At 48.3% G+C, this 19,214-nt stretch overlaps 1 protein-coding gene across 1 annotated transcript in view; it reads right to left on the reverse strand.

Annotated features, from left to right (window-relative positions):
• LOC128812978 (hydrocephalus-inducing protein-like) overlaps window positions 1-19,214 on the reverse strand; it is a 111,953-nt gene that overhangs the window by 37,683 nt on the left and 55,056 nt on the right. Inside the window, exons 15-25 of the mRNA XM_053987705.1 lie at window positions 18,537-18,672; window positions 17,918-18,082; window positions 16,894-17,046; window positions 14,853-15,090; window positions 6,991-7,172; window positions 6,219-6,362; window positions 4,740-4,880; window positions 3,932-4,263; window positions 2,224-2,386; window positions 1,622-1,720; window positions 709-918 (exon numbers count right to left, since the gene is read on the reverse strand). Coding sequence (XP_053843680.1) covers window positions 709-918; window positions 1,622-1,720; window positions 2,224-2,386; window positions 3,932-4,263; window positions 4,740-4,880; window positions 6,219-6,362; window positions 6,991-7,172; window positions 14,853-15,090; window positions 16,894-17,046; window positions 17,918-18,082; window positions 18,537-18,672 — 1,963 coding nt within the window. The remainder of the gene's footprint in view (window positions 1-708; window positions 919-1,621; window positions 1,721-2,223; window positions 2,387-3,931; window positions 4,264-4,739; window positions 4,881-6,218; window positions 6,363-6,990; window positions 7,173-14,852; window positions 15,091-16,893; window positions 17,047-17,917; window positions 18,083-18,536; window positions 18,673-19,214) is intronic.

The raw sequence follows: 19,214 nt of genomic DNA on the forward strand, positions 1-19,214 counted from the left end.
AGTTTACATTCTTGTAGAGAACTTTCCCACACAACTTTCTGTAAACAACCTATTGTTTTGCATTCTTTCATAGAGGCGGAGAAATTTGATGTACAGGTAGGTTGTCCAGTGTCCTTGGAGAGGTGGCACGTTCACCCTCCAATCCACTGGCACCTTTTGAGAACTATAAAAGATTGGAGTCAGAGAAAATAAATTAGTCTCTTCATCGTGACCAAAGCTGTGGTGCGTCGTTTTTCCTTGTGTCATCTGGTGACAGGCTTTCAGCTGGACAAGAGTGAACTGGGGATTATTCTGGGACAGTCTCTCCAAATCTAGTGACTGGAAGCCCAACTTCTTCCCTTGACTGTTGTGTGGATTAAGCAAGAGCTTTAGACAAGAGCATTTCCTTGGAGGTCAGGCTTTAGGCATGGATGAGCAGAGGGACGTCTCAGGGACACACCCCTCAGAGCACCCCCACTGGGACCCTGCCTGCCCCAGGAGGCAGTCTTAGGTACCCTGAAAAAGAGGCACTCCCAGCATTTTGGAGAGGCTTGGAGATGGCCATTTTAAACCAGCTTGGATGCCAGATGTGTCCCTCAAAGGTTGTACTTCCAAGCCCCAGAGCCAACAAAGGGGCTGGGAAGGGAAGGGAGCCCTGGACCAAGGTGGGCAGGAACCTGCTGGCCGTGGTCCCAAGGAAGGAGCTGTGCCAGGGGACGTGTGTGGTACCTGAGAGCCACAGTCGATCTCCCGGGAGCTCAGGGAGTAGCTGACACGTGAGGCCTCTCCGGTCACCACCACCTCGTAGGTGGGGCCTCCCTCCACGTGGCACAGCGCCGTGACATTGCAGATGGTGTTGAGGTGGCCAAAGAAGGTGAAGGAGACCTGCTGGCTCTCTCCCGGCTGCAGCACACCTGACACTGGCACGATACTGAAAGCCTGGAGGACAGGAGAGATTGAGGTGTTGAGCACGGAAATGGATGCAGAAGAGCATCTTGGAGCAAAGTGTAGCTGTACCTGGAGGGGCCTATTCCCCAAACACAGCCAGAATCACCCTGATCTCATCCCGCATCCATGCCACTGACCAGTGGAGGGACCATGGGGAAAATCTTCTCCCATACTCACAGATCAACACATTAATTAATACATTACATTACAGTGAACTGGGATGTCTCCTGGCAGTAGAAATTCTCTCTGATGCACAACTTGCCTTTAAAAAGCATTTCTTAACTGCTTTTAGAAAGCAGTTAAAAAATAGGAGGAGACTCAGAACGAGAGCTCTTGGAGCTGAGCGAAGGCCCAGCTCATCTGACTCCTGAGGCTCTTCCCCTCTCTCTCTGATTTAAATGCTGCTTTCTCAAGGTGCTACAGCAAAAGCTCCTGCAAACATTTCCTATGGACCACCTGATGAGTTCCAGGGGGAGCAATGCCCTCCGCAGGTGCTGCACAGCGTCCTTGGGCAGCCCTACAACATGTCCTGCACTGCCTCTCCAGCAACCAGTGGCTCCAGCAGCACTTTGTGATGGGCCTGGAGGGACGTGAGGCCCCTCTGTGGCCAATGCTGAGGGCCACCAGTGGGACTGGGAGCTACAGCCCTGCTTGCCACACTGACAATGGGCAAGTGAGACAGATTCCCTCTTACCTTCTCCACTTCGAGGGGAGTGTGTGGCATGTCCACGGAGTGCCTGAATCCCACCAACTCTCGTGGGAAGCGAGGGGGTTCAGGCAGTTGTATTTGCACCTGAAAAACAAGCCATTTTCTATGCTGGGAGGAAGAGACAGCCACTTTGCAAAGTCTCAGGTTATAAGACAGTTTCAGGGCCACCAGTGCAATACCAGCTCTCGGGTGAAAGCAGACACCTGGAAACAGGTAGTCTGGCTGGGCTGGGAAGAGGGTACATGGAGATCAGGACTCATCACAGCTTGCTCTGGCAAGGAAGCCGGAGGTCTTACCATGATGCTGCAGCTAAAAGCCTCATCTTACATTGTGAAGGAAACAAGGCAAAAATCCCACACTCAACACAGGCCCGTAGGATCTGAGCGAGCTTCTCCAAGGAAAACTCTCCTGTTTCTCCCTCCCACTCACCCCATGTCCAGCCACTGGCCCTGCTGCCCAGCCCACTGTCAGGGCACAGGACAGCAGGGCAGCAAAAAGGGAGGTCAGCACGAGCATGGCTTCTTGGTGGCAGGCTTGGTGGCAGGCTGGGGAGGCAACACAAGCAGTAGGTGTACAAGAAAATCTACCTCTGTTCCTAAAGATTGGTTAAAATCCTGCAATTCTTTCAGGGCTCTGGCTGCCTCCTCCCTTCCAATCTTGAACTGTCTCCATTGAGATGACAGGCAACCCAAATAGGTTCTCTTCCCCTTTGGTGGTTGGGGTTTGAATTTAGGTGGGTAAGGCTCATATCTGGAAAACAACATAACTATGAACAGGGACCTGCAGAGGGAGGGAGGGACACCTGCACGAGCAGCTCCTGCTCAGGATGCAGCCCCTGGGTGGGTGCTGGCACGTTGACCTGACAAACGGTTCGATCCAGCCCTTCCCAATCCAGGCTGGAGCAGGTCTGTTCTAAGGGCAGCCCAGGGATGACACTGAGGGAGCAGCAGTGCAGCAGCTGCAACTGATTGCATTGAGCAACTAGAGAGGACAGGGATTAACACCTTGTGGGGATGCAAAAAGCACAGTGAGAGAGGAAAAGACAGAGAAGGCAAGAAAAAAGGTGAGATTTGAGGCACCAAGGGGCAGACCCAGCCAGTGACGAGCCAGCACAACCCCCCCAGTGCCCAATGCCAGAAACTCTGCAGCTCCACCAGGTATTTATCAGGAATGTTTCCCTGACACTGCTGGGGGGTTGGCTGACATTTTCCAACACTCCCAGGGGACTCAGGTCACATTCCCCATTTTAAATTGAAGCAGGTGCTCAGGGTAACTCTGCTTGTGTTTCTAATGCCACGTGAGGGACACAGTCAAGCCGTGCCTGCCTGTCACCCTGCTGAGCTGCAAGTGCTCCCCACACAGTCAAACCTGACCTGGATGCTCCGTTCCCAGACAGGCATTCAGGGCCTGTAATGACCTGCTCCCCAAAGAATCACTGTCTTTTGCTATGTAGCCTGTTATCTAAGGCTGGGCTTCATTTCTGGATGAGGGGCTCTCTCATCATAGCCCCCGAGAGATCCCTAATCATCTAGCCCACTGTCTTTAGTTGAATGAATGGTTTGAGGCAACTTCCCAGGACCATGATGCCCAGACAATGACATTTTTCACTCTAAAGCAGAAACTCTCTGGGAGGCAGGGATAGGAGATGATGTGATGAGCAAGTCCTGCTGCCAAGCAGTTCAGAACCCATAAGGGACATGTTGCAGTGGGGAAAAGTCAAAATGAGTAACAAGTGTCACAAAAAAAGGGAGTGAAGAATCCAAGGTGTCCACTGAACACTGACCCCTGGGAATGAAATTGTCCTGGCACTAAAGGAGTTGTCTCAGCAAAGAAGGAAAGGGAAGGTAACAAGATGTTCAGCATCAGCCCAGGCACTAAGTGGCTCTTTCTCTGGTCTTGGGACTTTCTGGGCATCCTGCAGCACAGTGCAAGGGAGGAAGGCAAGGAGCAGAGAGCAGCTCCTGCAGAGAGGACCCATCCCAAAGCAGAGGGGCCAGAAGGGCCTCCAGAAGCACTGTGGGAGCTGGGACTAGGAGCCCTTCATCAAGGTGGACACTGCCTCAGGCCACAGAGGTCAGAGAAAGCAGCTTTCACCCCAGCTTTCCTTCCCAGGGGAAACCCCTATGGGGGCTAGGCAGCACCAAACTGCTGGAAAACCTATTCCCTGAGCATCCAGCCTGACCACGGCTGGTCAGCGTTATTTGTCAGATCCTAGGCCAACAGCTTTGTTCTTTGCCAAGTACAATCAGGACACCAGCAAGAAGAGCTTCAGGGAGAGGACAAAGGTGCACATACCTCAACTTGTTCACCTGGCTGTCCGAATGGAATGACCAGTGGTACTCGACGGGAAGTGGGCTGCGGTTGGTGATCTTCAGAGAACGCACTTCTTCAGTGCCAGCCACGATGCAGCCAATCTCCAGGGTGCCGGGCTGGATTCGGAGACTTGGGAAGTGGACTTCTCCCCGAAGGGTGATACGCTCCACAAAAGGATGGCCCCTGACCATGTCTATCTTCAGAACCTTCTCTATTTTCCAGCTCTTAAAATCCAGTTTATAAGCTGGGTCAAATGCGATGTAGAGATGACAGGTCTCCCCTACACCCACTGTCACAGGCTGCAAGGACACAAACAGTAATTAATCACCTGTGGCATGATGTCCCAAGGTCTCGACAGCATGAAACAGCAAATGCTCAAAGTGTGACCCCAGCATGGGCTTCTCAGTTCATAGTTCATTTCTTATCAGCAGGGGTCTGACTGCAGGCACCACAGTCTAGTCCAGGATTCCCTCAGGCCCACGTTTCTGTGCTCAGCCCCAATACAAGGGGGTGGCTGCTGGAGAGCTGGCATGCTTTCCAGGAGACACCTTTACTGCATGGCTTGCCCAGACCCAGTTGCCTGCTCCCTTCTCCCTGTGCCTTAAAGCCAGGATGGATCTTCTCAATTCACATAAGATTTTGATTCCTTCAGCAGCTCTGCTGATGCAGCTCAGGCCAGCCCACTGCTGATACTGCAGAATAAACTTCTTGACTCAAGGAGCTCCCAACAGAAAGGCACCACCACATCCCTCCTCTTCAGACCCCACTGCAGGAGTCCAGGGCTGCTCACCTGGCTGTCAGGGAGGGGCTTCTGGTCCTCATCACAGACCAGGAATGGCTGCTCCAAGTCCAGCATAAGGTCCAGTGGCAGCAGGCAGGTGTTTTTTAAAGCCAAAGGCTGGTACTGCAGCGTCAGGACATCACTGGGTTTCTATGGAAACAGGAGAGAAGGAAAAACAGCCTCAGCCAGCCACAGACCTCCTTCTGCTTCTGCTGCATCTCACATTTTTCAGCCCCAGAAGTGCATACATTTCTGTTTACCCTTTCTATTTGTTTCTACCCTTCCAGGAGGTTTTTCTTTATAGCAGATGCTTCTCATCTTTAGAAACCACAGCAATCCTCTGGAGGACAGGGAAACACTCCCACGTACAGATGAGGGAACAGGCCCCTGAGAGGAGGTGGCTGCTTGAACAAAGATCTAAAGCAGAAAGTGAATCCAGACCATTTGCCTCCAGATTTGTCTCTCTATTGGGCAGAACAGCACTAGATGATCTTCACACGCACAGAGTCATTTCTCACAACCTTATTGGCTCTAGCAGCCTCAAAAAGCAGTTTGCCTGCAGCATGTGTCCTGCAGCCCTGCTACAGGGACAAGGTGTCTGTGGTCTCAAAGCTATGATCAGCCCAGGCTCTTCTTTCCTGTCTATGCATTGTGCTGGGCTTCCTGCATGGTTTAGAGAAACCAGAGACTTTGGGGAACTACTTCTGGATGTACTGATATCAAACAGGTGCTGTGCCGTAGTATGCAATAAATCAGTTTGTGTGTGTGGCATCGAGCAGAACCCAGGCAGAATCAGGGAGAGCTGAAAAGCTTCTAAATTACATCTGAACTGCCTGTTCCAGGGATTCTGTACTTCAGTGGAAGCCTGGCAACCAGAGGAGACACCTGAAACTACAGAAACCAAATCATGAACCATCTTCTCTTTTTCAGACAACTTGCAGGAGACAGAAAGATGATGCTGGAGTTGGGATCCAGAGACTAAAGGGCATCTGCTCTGCCTCAGTGTTATCAGCACTGCAGCTGCAGGATGTCTGGGGGTCCTTACAAGCAGCTGAGGCTTAGGAAACTGCACAGAGCTGTACCATATAGCTATACCACAAAGCATCCATGCCAACAGCAGAGAAGCCAAAGAGACACAGGAGATGATGGGTTTTTCCTTGTCAGCCTGAGGAATTCACAGGAATGTCCATTTTTCCCAGCTTCCCTACAGCATCAGTGTACAGACATCACCGGGCCTTGGAGGATCCTCAGAGCCTCCCTTTACAGTGAGCAGAGAAACTGGCATTTCTCTGGAAGTGCCACCATCTCCTTGGCAGTGCAGCTGTAACTGCAATTTTACTTTGGGGACGTTAAATACCAGTCTCATCTCTAAAAGCATCTTCACTCACTTTACAGAGTGTCTCAGGAAGGGTAAAGAGGGGCTTTAACACAAGCACACAGCCCCCTCAGCCATGCTCTTAAATGCCAGGATGCAATCCAGAGACTTACCTTCTCCACCCGGAAAGAGAATTGACTGGCTGATGCTTCTATAGAGGGGTGAATGAACTTGCAGGTAATGATTATTTCTATTATCTTCTCTTTGTGGCTGGGTATCTCAATGGCAGCTTCACAGAACACATAATCCTGCACCTCCTGCATGCAAGAGTCACTTGTCAGCAGTGGGTGGTGGCAGGGCACCCTGCAAATGCCCTGAATTGGCTCAGCACCCACCACCCACCACGGGCCCTATTCCTGCCACAGTTACAGTCACTGCCCCTTTTTCTTCCTGTGATGCAGCTTATTTATTCTGTGCTCAATTGCCTGTAACACTGCACCCCAATAACCACAAAAGGCACTTGTGAGAAACTCCCTCCCTTCACATGGCTTTTGTTTTACTCCGTGCTTACCCCAGATAAAGCACTTGGCACTTGTTTCATTCACTTTCTTTTTGGGCTCCTAGTCTAAGTGTAACTTATTTCTCTGCCCTTCTTTGCTGACTCAGCATGCAATACTGCTTGCCCCAAAAGAGCAGTATTTCCTTCCACCCCTACTTTGGGATCAGCACTGGGTTTTGGTAGCTGTGGAATCACAGTAAAGTCTTAGCTGGTCTGGTGGTGGCCAGCAGGGAAAGCAACTGGTGCTGCCACAGAAACGTGTGGTCTTAAACCAGTTTTGTGAAGGCCCCTCCTCATTTCCCCAGGCAAATGTCAAGGGATGTGGGACAAGCCCAGGGGAGGGGATCTGATGGTTCCCCAGGCTCAGCCCGTGGTGGGGACCTCACCTGCGAGATGTGGGAGAAGCCTCGCAGCACCATGTCCACAGACTCGCCTGGCTGCAGTGTCCCCGTCGGTAGCTCCACCTCAAACACGGGGGCGGCACGTTTGGGGCTCTGGGAAGCATCTTTGGGGCTGCTGAGGGCTGAGACACTCTGGTCCTTCCCCTTAGGTGGGCTGTAGCATTTTGCTTTCCACGAGAGCCAATGCACACGGTTGCCTCTATTTGTTAGCTCGAACCGACGAATACAGGGAAGGTGGCTAGAATAGAAGGCAGGATGGAAAATAGTATGGGAATCGCTATTTCCCTGGTCATCAGATTGCTCCCAGTGAGCAACCTGAGGTGTTAATAGCTTGGAGACTGTCTTCATTTCCAGCTCTTAATGTGGACCAGAAATGGTGTCTGATGAGCTGCCCTTCTGTAAGAGCCCGTCTGAAGCCCCTCATTTTCCATTCTGCCTTCCGATTGCCACGAGAAAGAATCCCTTCCCCCACTGCAGTTCCGGCTTAGAACAGGACACAGCACAGCTGGAACCACTGAACCGTCACGCTGGCTGTTCCCAACAAGGCCTGGTAAGAACTTGGCAAGGAGTTGGCAAGGACTTGGCAAAGACCTGACATGGACCCAGCACGGGACAGCCTGATGCGCAGCCTGCTTCTAATCTCCGTTCTTAAGCCAAACGAACTTTTGGGGGTGACTCCCATGGTCCTACATTGAAGACCCCTCATCTGCCTCGTTACCACTGTGACAAACAAAGAATGAGAACCCTCCTCCCAAGGACTGAGACTGAGACCCCTGCTATAGGGAGGAGGGGAAATTGGTGGTCTGACCACTAATGACATGACCTGTTTCCCTTCAGTGATTCAAATGGACTTATTCTTCATTGTATTCGTCTTGCTTTGGTGGTTTCTGTGGACTCACCTGTTCCCTCGGGGCGATTACAATGGACTTTCATTATTACACTTGTTCCCCCCTCTCTCCTCTGTGGACTATAATTGGACCCGCGAGTCGACCAGAACTTCGAAGACTTCCCCGACACGACAGACGGATCCCCATCGTCCGGACCGCTGAGGATCTTGCCTGTGTTGGTAGCTATTCCCATACCCCTCTTCTCTCTCTCTCTCTCTCTCTCTCTCCTTTTATCTCCTTTCCGATCCCCACTATCGCATTTACTGTTTTGGCCCCTAATAAAGGTGCATTTGTTGTGATTAACTGACAGTCCCTTGTTGTTTGCCTTTTTTGCACTTTTGGGATCGGTGAAAAGAACCATCACGACACCCCGCAATAAGCGGATCGTGACATTAAAATTGGTGTCACAGACAGGATTTCTGTCTAGACAGAAGGGTTGCAGCTGAAAAGGCACCCACACTGTCTTTGGAAATTCACAAAGGATCCCCTAGTGCAAAAGGCGGGACACTTGTTTTGTTGTTGTTGTGTATCTGGTCTGGGAAGGAGGGGACAACTTGAAGAAACTAAGCAGAGCCTCCCAGGCAGATTATTGTCCTTTCACCCAGCCAGGGAAGCGAAGGGCGACACAGCGAGGGCTGTGTAGTTTTGTGGAACTTAAGTTTGTACCTCCCTGTCGTGGTTTTGGTCCCTTCACAAAATGAGTGACAATCTTAGCCTTGAAATTAAAGCTGAATTTTATGCACTACTAGCCAAACACAATGCCAGACCTTCTACGGAAGGAGAAAAATGGGCACAGAGTAATTGGTTTAACTTAGAAAATGTTATTGATAGAGTGTGTTCATTACAACATGAAACAAAATTCAAACTGGGCAAAAATAAAACTATCTTATGCTCAGTTTTGGGAGCTTGTCTTATGGCAGCTATAGAAAATCGCTTCGAGCGAAGAAGTGAGGAACATGCTATAATAGACTCCCTTCAAAATCTAGTTGAAATTTTGCAAAAACAGTTATATGAAGCAAAAAATGTGATCTATGCATTGCGAGCTGCCTTAACAGAGGAACATGTTAACAAATCACATAATGCTGATTCCTCTACAGAGCCTGAGGAGAAGGAAACTCCTCACATTAAACAAATCTATCCTCATCAAGAACTTGAAGCAGCAAGTAATTGTGGGGAACATTGCTGCCATCACTTGAGACCCTTGATTAAAACTATCTCAGTGTATAGCTATCTCAGTGATGATGATCTCAAACCTCACATCACAACCAAACACATACCATCACAACTAAACACTGCCACCGAGCTAGCTAAGCTTAAAAGGGAATACGGACACCCTCCACATGAATCAGAAACAGAATATGTTTTCTGGGTGTCCCTCACTGGTGGTGATCAAATTAAATTAACTGAACAGGAAGCCAGTGGGTATTGGGGACATGGTGTCTTCTTAACAACAGGAGATAAACGTGACACATGGTCCCTGACACAGCGTGCAGCTTTTTGGGCCGGGGGAACAAGCCCCTTGGAAAGGGGAGATCCCATAGCTAGAATTAGTACCCCCGACCAACTCTTGGAAAATGTGCACAAAGCTGCTTGCCTGCAAATGACTCACAAAAAGAAATGAATTCCTGGCTTTGAATCCCTGATGCAATTACCTGTGAAGCCCAAGATAATGACCCCTTTAATTTGTGGGCTTCCAGAATTACTCAAACCTACAGCAATTCTCCTTCAAAAAACTATAGCAGCTGTATCTCCTGTAGAAAGACCAGATAGATTTCCTAGTAACCAGAAGGACCCATTTGTTCCCCTTTATGACTTGTTGAGGAAAGGGGTGAAATGGGATTGGAGTCTTTCTCAGGAGTCAGCATTGCAATTGCTGATTTTTGAAGCAACAGCTCATCAAGCAGTGACCCCTATCCATCCTACAGATCCTTTCCAGGTGGAATGGGGATTTGCCTCCTCAGGGCTGTCAGTACACATATGGCAGCGGGGTCCTGAGGGTCCGACAAGACCTGTTGGTTTTTACTCCCGTGGTTCCAAAGATGCTGAGAAAAGATACACTACCTGGGAAAAAGGATTGTTTATGGTTATCTTGGCTTTCATAGAAGTATAAAAAATTGCACGAAAACAACCAATTGTATTGAGAGGCCCCTTCAAGGTTATTAAGACAGTCACTAGTGGGACTCCCCCTCCTGACGGGGTGGCCCAGAGGGCCTTAGTGAGAAAGTGGTATGCTCAGGTTGAACATTACTGTAACTTCTTCTCAATGACAGAAGGATCTGTAAAAACTTTAGCAATCCAAGAAACGGAGAGCTTGGACAAACCTGCCTCTGTAATCAAAGTAAACCCTCCTTTCTGCCCCGAACAATCAGCAAACTCCTGGTTTACTGATGCTTCTGCTAAAGGGAAAGGAAAAGTATGGAAATATAGGGCAGAAGCCCTCCACTTTTCCTCTGGTGAGCAAATTATTACAGAGGGAGAAGGTAGTGCACACATTGGGGAGCTGATAGCTGTCTGGAGTGTTTTTCAACGAGAAGCACAGAATTCCTCTTTGGTCTGCATCTACACTGACTCCTATGCTCTGTACCAAATGATCCTAATAATCCAGCTCATGACCCTGGCCAACCTGTTCTGGTGGACCTCTCTTACTATAGGACTAGTACCACTTGTGCTGAAACCCCCTCTGAATAAATATGCATGGGAAGCCTCTGGTGCTCTAGGGAAAGAGCATTGGACAAATACATGCTGGATAATTCCATCATTCTAACTTTTCTGCCTCTCGGCGGCAGAATTCTGTTGTGTTTACTTTTTCAGAAGAACTCCAAGGGACATGAAGACCACCTAATCCATGATAAAACTGGTAATACTTTTCTGCATCCTACCACAACCCCATGGCCAGAAACCAGCTGAGTGACCGTGGTCTGAAATAATTGTGGTAGCATGCAGAAAAAGTGAAAGGATCTCTTTAAGCACAAAAAGGTCTGCATGCACCCAAGCGTACAGGATTGTTGGCACAATTTTACACTAACACAGACTGCAGAAGTGGTTTGTTTATGGGGAAAAAACACCAAAGGGCTTTCTTTTAAGTTTATAATAAATGCTGTAGCTCAATCTACTATGGTTTATACCACCACCACTACCACCACTCGAGCCCAGCCACCCGTTATGCTTACCCCAAAAATTTTTGAAGTTGGACCATATATAATCAGGAAAACTGGCCAACAACAGATATTATTTGATCCGGCATGGTCTCTTAAACAAGTCAAATTGCTGATGCAAAACAATGTCTCAGAAATACAACCAGCTTGTTCACCCTTTTTGCAAACCTCTTTTCAGGGTTGGACAACCTGGCTGCGACAGTGGAACCCTCCTAAAAACCGGGTGCAAAGAGACATAACTGGTGTCGTGGGAACGGGACTGGGAATCCTAAATAGTATTGATTCAGAAGTATTAATGAATAAATTGGCCTCCACGACTAAAGATTTGACCAAAATACAACAACCACTGCAGTCGTCCTTATCGGCCCTGGGAACACATCAGTGGTTGCTATCAAACATTCTACCAAATTGGGAAAAGATAAATGTAAATGGTAGCAAATTGATAATTGATGCACTTAATGCCACACAAAGCAACGTTTCCTTAGCTCTTAGCTGTATCCAGGCCCAATTATGGATGCAGTCAGTTGCTGCCTCAATTATAAGAGAAGGTGAAGAAGGCACTTTTCCTACTGAAATTAGGAAAATAGTCTGGGACAGTGCCACTGACTTTGAAAGAGATTTCCAATCCTGGTGGAATTTAGTGAATTTTACCTATGACCCTAACACAAACACAGCCACAGCATTTGTGTTGACCATAAGAAATGCCTCGGTGCATTTGATATTCCCTATCATTGCACTAGGATTAAATCATGACGGAGCCATTTTCTATCCCTCTGAACATAGAGAATGGGCCCGTCAAATTAATGACAAATGGCAAACTGTCAATTTAGAGTCCTGTACTATCCGAGAACAACTAGGGTTTATCTGTGAAGGTAATGCAATTATAGCTCAAGATATCTGTTTAGACACAGAACAAAATATCTGTCATTTTGACATCCATCCTAACGAGACTTCTGAAACAGTCCTTGTATATACAGGCAATGGGTGTGCCTGCTTCAGAACCGCTTGTGATACTGTATTTATAGAAAGTACAGTAGTAGCTACTAAAAATCATTCAAATTTTTGTGCTTGCAACTTTACTAAAATTGCAGGATGTGATTTTTCTTTTGTAGCTCCAGTTACTTCACATGAACTTTTAGAATCCAATCTCACGTTGATTCACAAGCTACTGCCTACTCCCATTGGGATGAACCTTTCTCTGGTAAAGCAATTATTACTTCATCAAGATCTAATAGAGATCCTAGGAAAAATCAAGGGGAATGGACAGAAAACTCTGGTAACTGTTCATCATCATGTGCAAGAAATACATCGTGTTGTAGAAAGGGTGAAAAGTGATGCCGAGCACAAGTGGTGGGATACCCTTTTCGGGTGGTCACCCACTGCCACCGGTATCCTGAACAAATTGTGCCATCCCATTGTTGTCCTTCTGATTTTAGTTATGATTGGTTTTGTTTTATCAGTAATCTTGCTTATTGTAAATTGGAGAATGATGAAACGATTAACAAAATTAACATCTATAATTAATGCACACCACTTGGCCGACATCCTTTACACTATAGATGTTCCCAGAACTGTAGACACAAGAAGATTATAAGGTTAGAAGATATGTTTTACATAATTTTCTATTATGATTTGTTTTAATCATTGTTTTAATTATTTTTTGTTTATTAATTATAAAATTGTACTGAGTAATATAGATTATTGTTTAATACTGATTATACTGGTTTATTATTTGATCAATTTATTGTTTAATTGATGAATATCAATTATTATTTAAGCAATTTATTGTTTAACTATTTACTGATTTAATTAATATTGATTGTATTTTGCTTATTGATTAATTACTAATATGTTGTGATTGTTTTAGTTTTCCTGTTTCTTCTTCTTTCCCTTTTCCTCTTCTCTTTTCCCTGGGACGTGCTGCCAACACTTGACGAGTCCTGAAGACTCCAGGACGACACCATGGAACCCTGCTGATGAAGATATTTCGAAGGCAATCGTCAGTCACGGGGTGGTGTAAGAGCCCGTCTGAAGCCCCTCATTTTCCATTCTGCCTTCCGATTGCCACGAGAAAGAATCCCTTCCCCCACTGCAGTTCCGGCTTAGAACAGGACACAGCACAGCTGGAACCACTGAACCGTCACGCTGGCTGTTCCCAACAAGGCCTGGTAAGAACTTGGCAAGGAGTTGGCAAGGACTTGGCAAAGACCTGACATGGACCCAGCACGGGACAGCCTGATGCGCAGCCTGCTTCTAATCTCCGTTCTTAAGCCAAACGAACTTTTGGGGGTGACTCCCATGGTCCTACATTGAAGACCCCTCATCTGCCTCGTTACCACTGTGACAAACAAAGAATGAGAACCCTCCTCCCAAGGACTGAGACTGAGACCCCTGCTATAGGGAGGAGGGGAAATTGGTGGTCTGACCACTAATGACATGACCTGTTTCCCTTCAGTGATTCAAATGGACTTATTCTTCATTGTATTCGTCTTGCTTTGGTGGTTTCTGTGGACTCACCTGTTCCCTCGGGGCGATTACAATGGACTTTCATTATTACACTTGTTCCCCCCTCTCTCCTCTGTGGACTATAATTGGACCCGCGAGTCGACCAGAACTTCGAAGACTTCCCCGACACGACAGACGGATCCCCATCGTCCAGACCACTGAGGATCTCGCCTGTGTTGGTAGCTATTCCCATACCCCTCTTCTCTCTCTCTCTCTCTCTCTCTCCTTTTATCTCCTTTCCGATCCCCACTATCGCATTTACTGTTTTGGCCCCTAATAAAGGTGCATTTGTTGTGATTAACTGACAGTCCCTTGTTGTTTGCCTTTTTTGCACTTTTGGGATCGGTGAAAAGAACCATCACGACACCCCGCAATAAGCGGATCGTGACACCTTCCGATGTCATTATTGCAAAGAGAAATATGCTTATAGTGGTAATGTAGCATTTTCCAGGCAAGGCTAACAGGACGTGGTGTTTTCCCCCAAAATGTTTGTTCTGGGAGGATTCATGCTGTTGCTGTATTTTGTATTAATCTGTGCCTGAAACTGTGACTGAATCTCTGAGACCCTGCACTTGGGGACCTTGTGTGTGGGGCTATGATTGCAGGCATGTCTAAAAGCTGGCTCAGAGGCAGTTTCTGGATGACCCCAGCAAGCTGGCAAAAATTGTCTGCCTGCTCCAGGAGAGGAAACCAGGGCAGCAGGGCCTCTCTCATTCGTAGCAGCCTTGGTTTTGCAGCACTGGTAGTCATTTGTAGAAACTTCATTTTGCAATTAGAAACTGTTTGGAAGCGAACTTTGCAAACTCTGCTGGCAACTCTGTCTCTGGAACTGCTCTGTGGGCTCCTGCCTTCAGGTGAGGGTTGTCACCCTCCTGTCTCTTTGTTCCCAGGGCCCCTGATTGCCTGGAAGGTGCCATTTGGAGGGGAAAGGGAAGGGGAAGGATGTGATGCCATCTTCCCTTGGTCCCTCAGCCACACGGAGGGACCGCCTCATCTGGGCACCATTTTGGGAACCTTTTGCTCCAGGGCAGCCTGTGAGATCATTACTTCATCAAGTGAGGACATCAATGTATTAGAACGAAAGACAATTCAGTGGCAATTTAGCAACTGGTTTCCCTGTCAGTGGCTTTTGAGAGTGTCTAACAACTCTCAACTGGCCATCACATGTTTCTAAAGGAACCTCTGCCTTCAAGGAAGGAGTCAGGGCTTTAAGCACTGAACAAGATCTTGCCTGACAAACTACAGCAAAACTGCTCCATGTTGAGACAGGAGGAGAGGTGGGAGTGGAGAGATCTCCTACCTGAATGGGTCCCCAAGTTGAGCTCTGGGGTTAATGGCTTGGTTATGACAATTGTGGTGCCAGTGCCCAAAACCTCCAGCACACAGGAGGTCCAAAGGCTGTTCCCAATGAACAGCTGGACATTGCCAGCAAACAGCCGAGTGTCATTCGGGGCTGCTGTGACAGTCACAGGAACCTTGCCCCTAGCAGGGATCACTCCTTCTCTGGGCTCAACGGCAAAGCAGTGGGGTGTGGGATCCTGTAAGACAAGCATAATATGCATTTAGGATGGAAACCATCCACCCTGGTGTCTTGTGGGATAGGAGAAAAGAAAGACCAAAGAGAGGAGGACAAAAATCCTAAAGGCTTAATTTCCCTAAAGTTAAGCTACAGTACAGGGCAACAGCAGAGCTCATACAACCTGCATTTTCCCCTCCTTTAACGGACTCACCCAATTAACCCACTTTTGCCCAACCCAAGGGATGCTTATCCTCAGGAGAGTGTGCCTTCCCCAGTCTTTCTCTGGAGTGTGGGCCAAGGAAAGCTGCTTTCTCTCTCCTGGCTTCTCACAAAGGCTCAAGGCCAGAGGAAGCCATGACTGCTCAAATCCCACTGCAGAAACCACATGGCTGGAGGATACTGCTGAGAGCCTGAAGAATATCTCTGCAAAACCAGTTGAGCAAAACCCCAACACCAAACTATTCTTTCCCAAGGGGCCATCAGTGCTTCTCAACATCCCCTCAAGGACTGAAGCCCTCACTTCCCGCCAATCATCAGCTGTAGAGAGATGTCCCAGTGCCCTCTGCTTTGGAAAAGTCACCTCCAAATGGTTAGAGCAGAGCAGGAAAGCAGGAAGCAGAAAGCAAACTGGACAACGTGTGCTCCGTGGGCATGGCCCACTCTTCCCAAGAACTCCTGTTCTCTGGTTTCTCATGGACTTCATGGATTGGGCAAGAGAGCTGGAAGCTGTCCCGGGGAGGGAGGAAAGGCCTTGCACCAGCACAGCTGTACAGACACAGCTCTGCAGGTCTGGCCCTGCTAGGAGCATGTGAAACCCATCCTTTACACACCACAACCACCCAGCTAAGGTGCATTGCTCCCTGCAGAGGCTGGAAGCAAAATTCCATTGTGGAGTCAGGGAAAACTGCCCTGGAAAAACCCCCTCACTTCAGGGTAACATTTATCCCCCAAACAGCTGGAAAAGCAGCAAGATGAAAATTCACACCCCTCCTCCTTGGCCCAGGAGGCTGTGGCTGGACTCTCCCACACGGCCTGACGCTTTACCCACGGCCACAAACAAGTCCTTAGGATCAGGTTTTAACCAACTCCACAAGTCCAACACACCCAGCATGAAGAAGAACAAACCTCAGGCCTCTCACAGATCTCCCCCTCCAGCAGACATCCCACCCCGCCCCAGGCCCAGGCCCAGCCTACAAGCCCTTCCTGCCAGGGGAGCAGCCCCAGCTCCTTCTGCCCTATGCAGCCTCCAATATTAAACAGCCTTTCTCTGCAGCTGGTCCCCAAAGATGCTCTTCAACGGCACAGAGATCACAGGCTGTGGGGGTGCACAACCCCCACACATCTTTGGCTGGCTTGAGCCACAGGAGGTGTGAAAATTGCCTCCCCACGAGCAGTCTGAGGACAGACCTCACACCCTGCTCTCTACTACTAACAGCAGTTTGGCACAAAGCAAATGTAGATGGAACAGGGAACCATAGGGAAATCCACGTTCTCTGGGGAGCAAAGGACCACAGGTTTCTCTTGGTCTTGGAGCTCCAAAATGTGACACGCACAGCTAAAGACAAAGGATAAAATTAAGGGAGAACTTGTCAACACAATCCAGATTAATTTCTGCTCCAACATCTCTGCACCTGACTTCACTGAGGGATGCCCCAGCTAACACCACTCCAGAGCCAGGTTCCTCTTGCCTCGCTCAGATGGAGTATTGGAGTATCTTGCTTCCTCTCACACAGGGCAATATGGAAATCTTGCATGTAAAAACCATGTCATGGCTGCTACTGACCAGTCAATTTCCCTGGAAAACAGCCCCACAGATACTTACGATCTCTAGCCTGAAGTCTACAGGGACGAGACCATTGTTCAAGAGGGTAAGGCTTCGTGAAGTAGGCTGTAATAATGGGACCTCGCCAAAGTCTATCTTGCGATCACTTAGGCGGATTTTTGCCAGGCATCCAGAGCTCTGTAGTTCTATTCTCTGTTCCAGGAAGCAGGCAAGAAAGATTTTTAAAAAAACGAAACAAACCACAACAGGAAAATCTAAACAAAGCTTAAACAGCTCAACCCTGCTCAAGTTATTTCTTTAGGGACAGCTGCCACTCTCCACCTGAAATGCTGGGCTTTTGGGGAAAAAGAAAATTACATATTCACCTCCATATTTAAAAGGATTAAGGTAAGAGAACCTTTCAAACTACAAATTATTGGCCCAAAGGTAAGAGCTTTGCAAGAAATCTCTAGTTTAAAGACCAGGCTGACAGTTAAACAACTGGTTATTCTGGTGGGGAGAAACCCTCCTCTTGAAGGGAAGCAGCGTGATAGTTGAAAGCAACTGTTTTGTCAAACTTCAGGCTCCCTGGCGCAGCCTGCATTGCCTGTTCTTCCTGTTGACTGATTTACGTGCAGTGCCACAATGGCCCAGGTTCAGTGTTTGATGCCATCCAGGGAATTTGGCATCCTCATTTCCTTATGTTTTAATAGAAGTTTAAATCCTTGCAACTACTCTTCAGATGCCAGCTTTCCCTTCTTTTACAGAAAGCTCAAGGTTCCCAGAAGTCTACTGACATCCTCTTTTGTGCTCAGAGAGATGACATTTTAAAACAGATGTTTCCAAAGTTAATAGCATTTTAAAGAATAATTAACTAAAATCATCCTCGATTCCAGCTTAGATGAACTACCTTCTGTGTCAGACACTGAGATTACCACCTATAAGGCATGAGCTGTTTGTGCCACCGATCCCTCCTGTCCTTCTCCTCAGCAGCCTGTGCCTGTTTTCCCCGGAAGAATCCCTGTGCCCTTTGCACCCTGCCAGGAGCAGTTGCACAAAGGCACACATCTCCCCTTGCGCTCACCCGTGGGTTTCTCTCATCCCCGAACACGCCGACAAGAACGTTGGTGCGATGCTCGCCCAGTGTTTGGACTTTGACTATAACTGGAATCTCTACAGTGCTGCGAGGCTGGACAATCCCATAGGGTTTGGGGCTGGAGTAGAGCACAGGAGAGTCCTCCTCGCATTTCTGGAAGGGACAGAATCAAATGCAACTTCAGAGGGACCTCTGAAGAAACTTTAGACTCCTGAACACCCCTGCAACAGCAACTTACACACATTTTTTAAAAATCCCCAGGACAAAGGTAAAAGGCACAAACAAGATGCAAGAATTGTAGGCTTAGCATTCTCAGGGGGTCCTGCAAGGAGGCTGCCAGCACAGGCACTGGTGTCTGTAGATGCAGCAGCTTTTCACAACCCTCTAAGATCTCCCACAAGAAAACACCCTGAAGACTAGAACATAAACTGTTTCCTCAGGAGGTTAAACTGCATCCTAAAGTTTACATTCAGGTAGGATCCTGTTCTCAGCAGATCTTTAAGACTGAAAAGAAGCCAGCAAGGTCTTATCCAAACCCTTTTCCCCCCTAAAACCTTTTTTTCTCTTCAGAAATATTTGAGAGGAGGAGGTGGATGTGATGCCAAACCTGGGGAATAAGCCTGTAGCAGCCAGGAAGGTCAGTGGGATTCCCAATGATGAACTTCCTCTCATATGGCTCCTTCAGCTGGCATTTACCATACAGCAGGATTTGAGGGTACACGTACAGCTCAGGAACGAGACACCTGGGCAAAGAGATGACCCCAGGGGAATCAGAGATACTGAGAGAATGGAGAACGTTTGCTCCCAAAGATTGTGAAATGGAGCATAACACATTTGTCACTGTCAAATGGACATTTAACAGCCCTGCAGTGATAATTGCCTTCTAAGTCTTCCCACTCAAACATGCCTTGTCAAGGAGGGGCAAACCCTGAGAGGCAGCACCCAGAGGCTGCCAAGTGCCCCAGGCACAGCACTTTGTCCCACAGCTGCCTCAGCCCCTCCTTAACCCAAGAAGGCTTGCAAGGACTCCTGTAGCAGTCCCAGTGATCCGTGAGCTCTGGGGGAGCCTTCCCAACAAGGATCAGTGCTCACTAGGGCTCAAGGAACACACGACTCTAGTGTCTCAGTAAAAATGACTCCCTTCTCTCCCACGGTGCTGTTGCCCTGCCTGACAACTCAGCTGTTTGCCCCAGCCTTGGAGGGCACGAGACACCCCCTGCCCTACAGAGGGGGGGATCACCCCCTCCCAGGTCCTACAGCTCCCTCGGTCCCTTCACTCCACAGG

The sequence above is a fragment of the Vidua macroura genome, chromosome 11, assembly GCF_024509145.1.
Source record: "Vidua macroura isolate BioBank_ID:100142 chromosome 11, ASM2450914v1, whole genome shotgun sequence".
Lineage (NCBI taxonomy): Eukaryota > Metazoa > Chordata > Aves > Passeriformes > Viduidae > Vidua > Vidua macroura.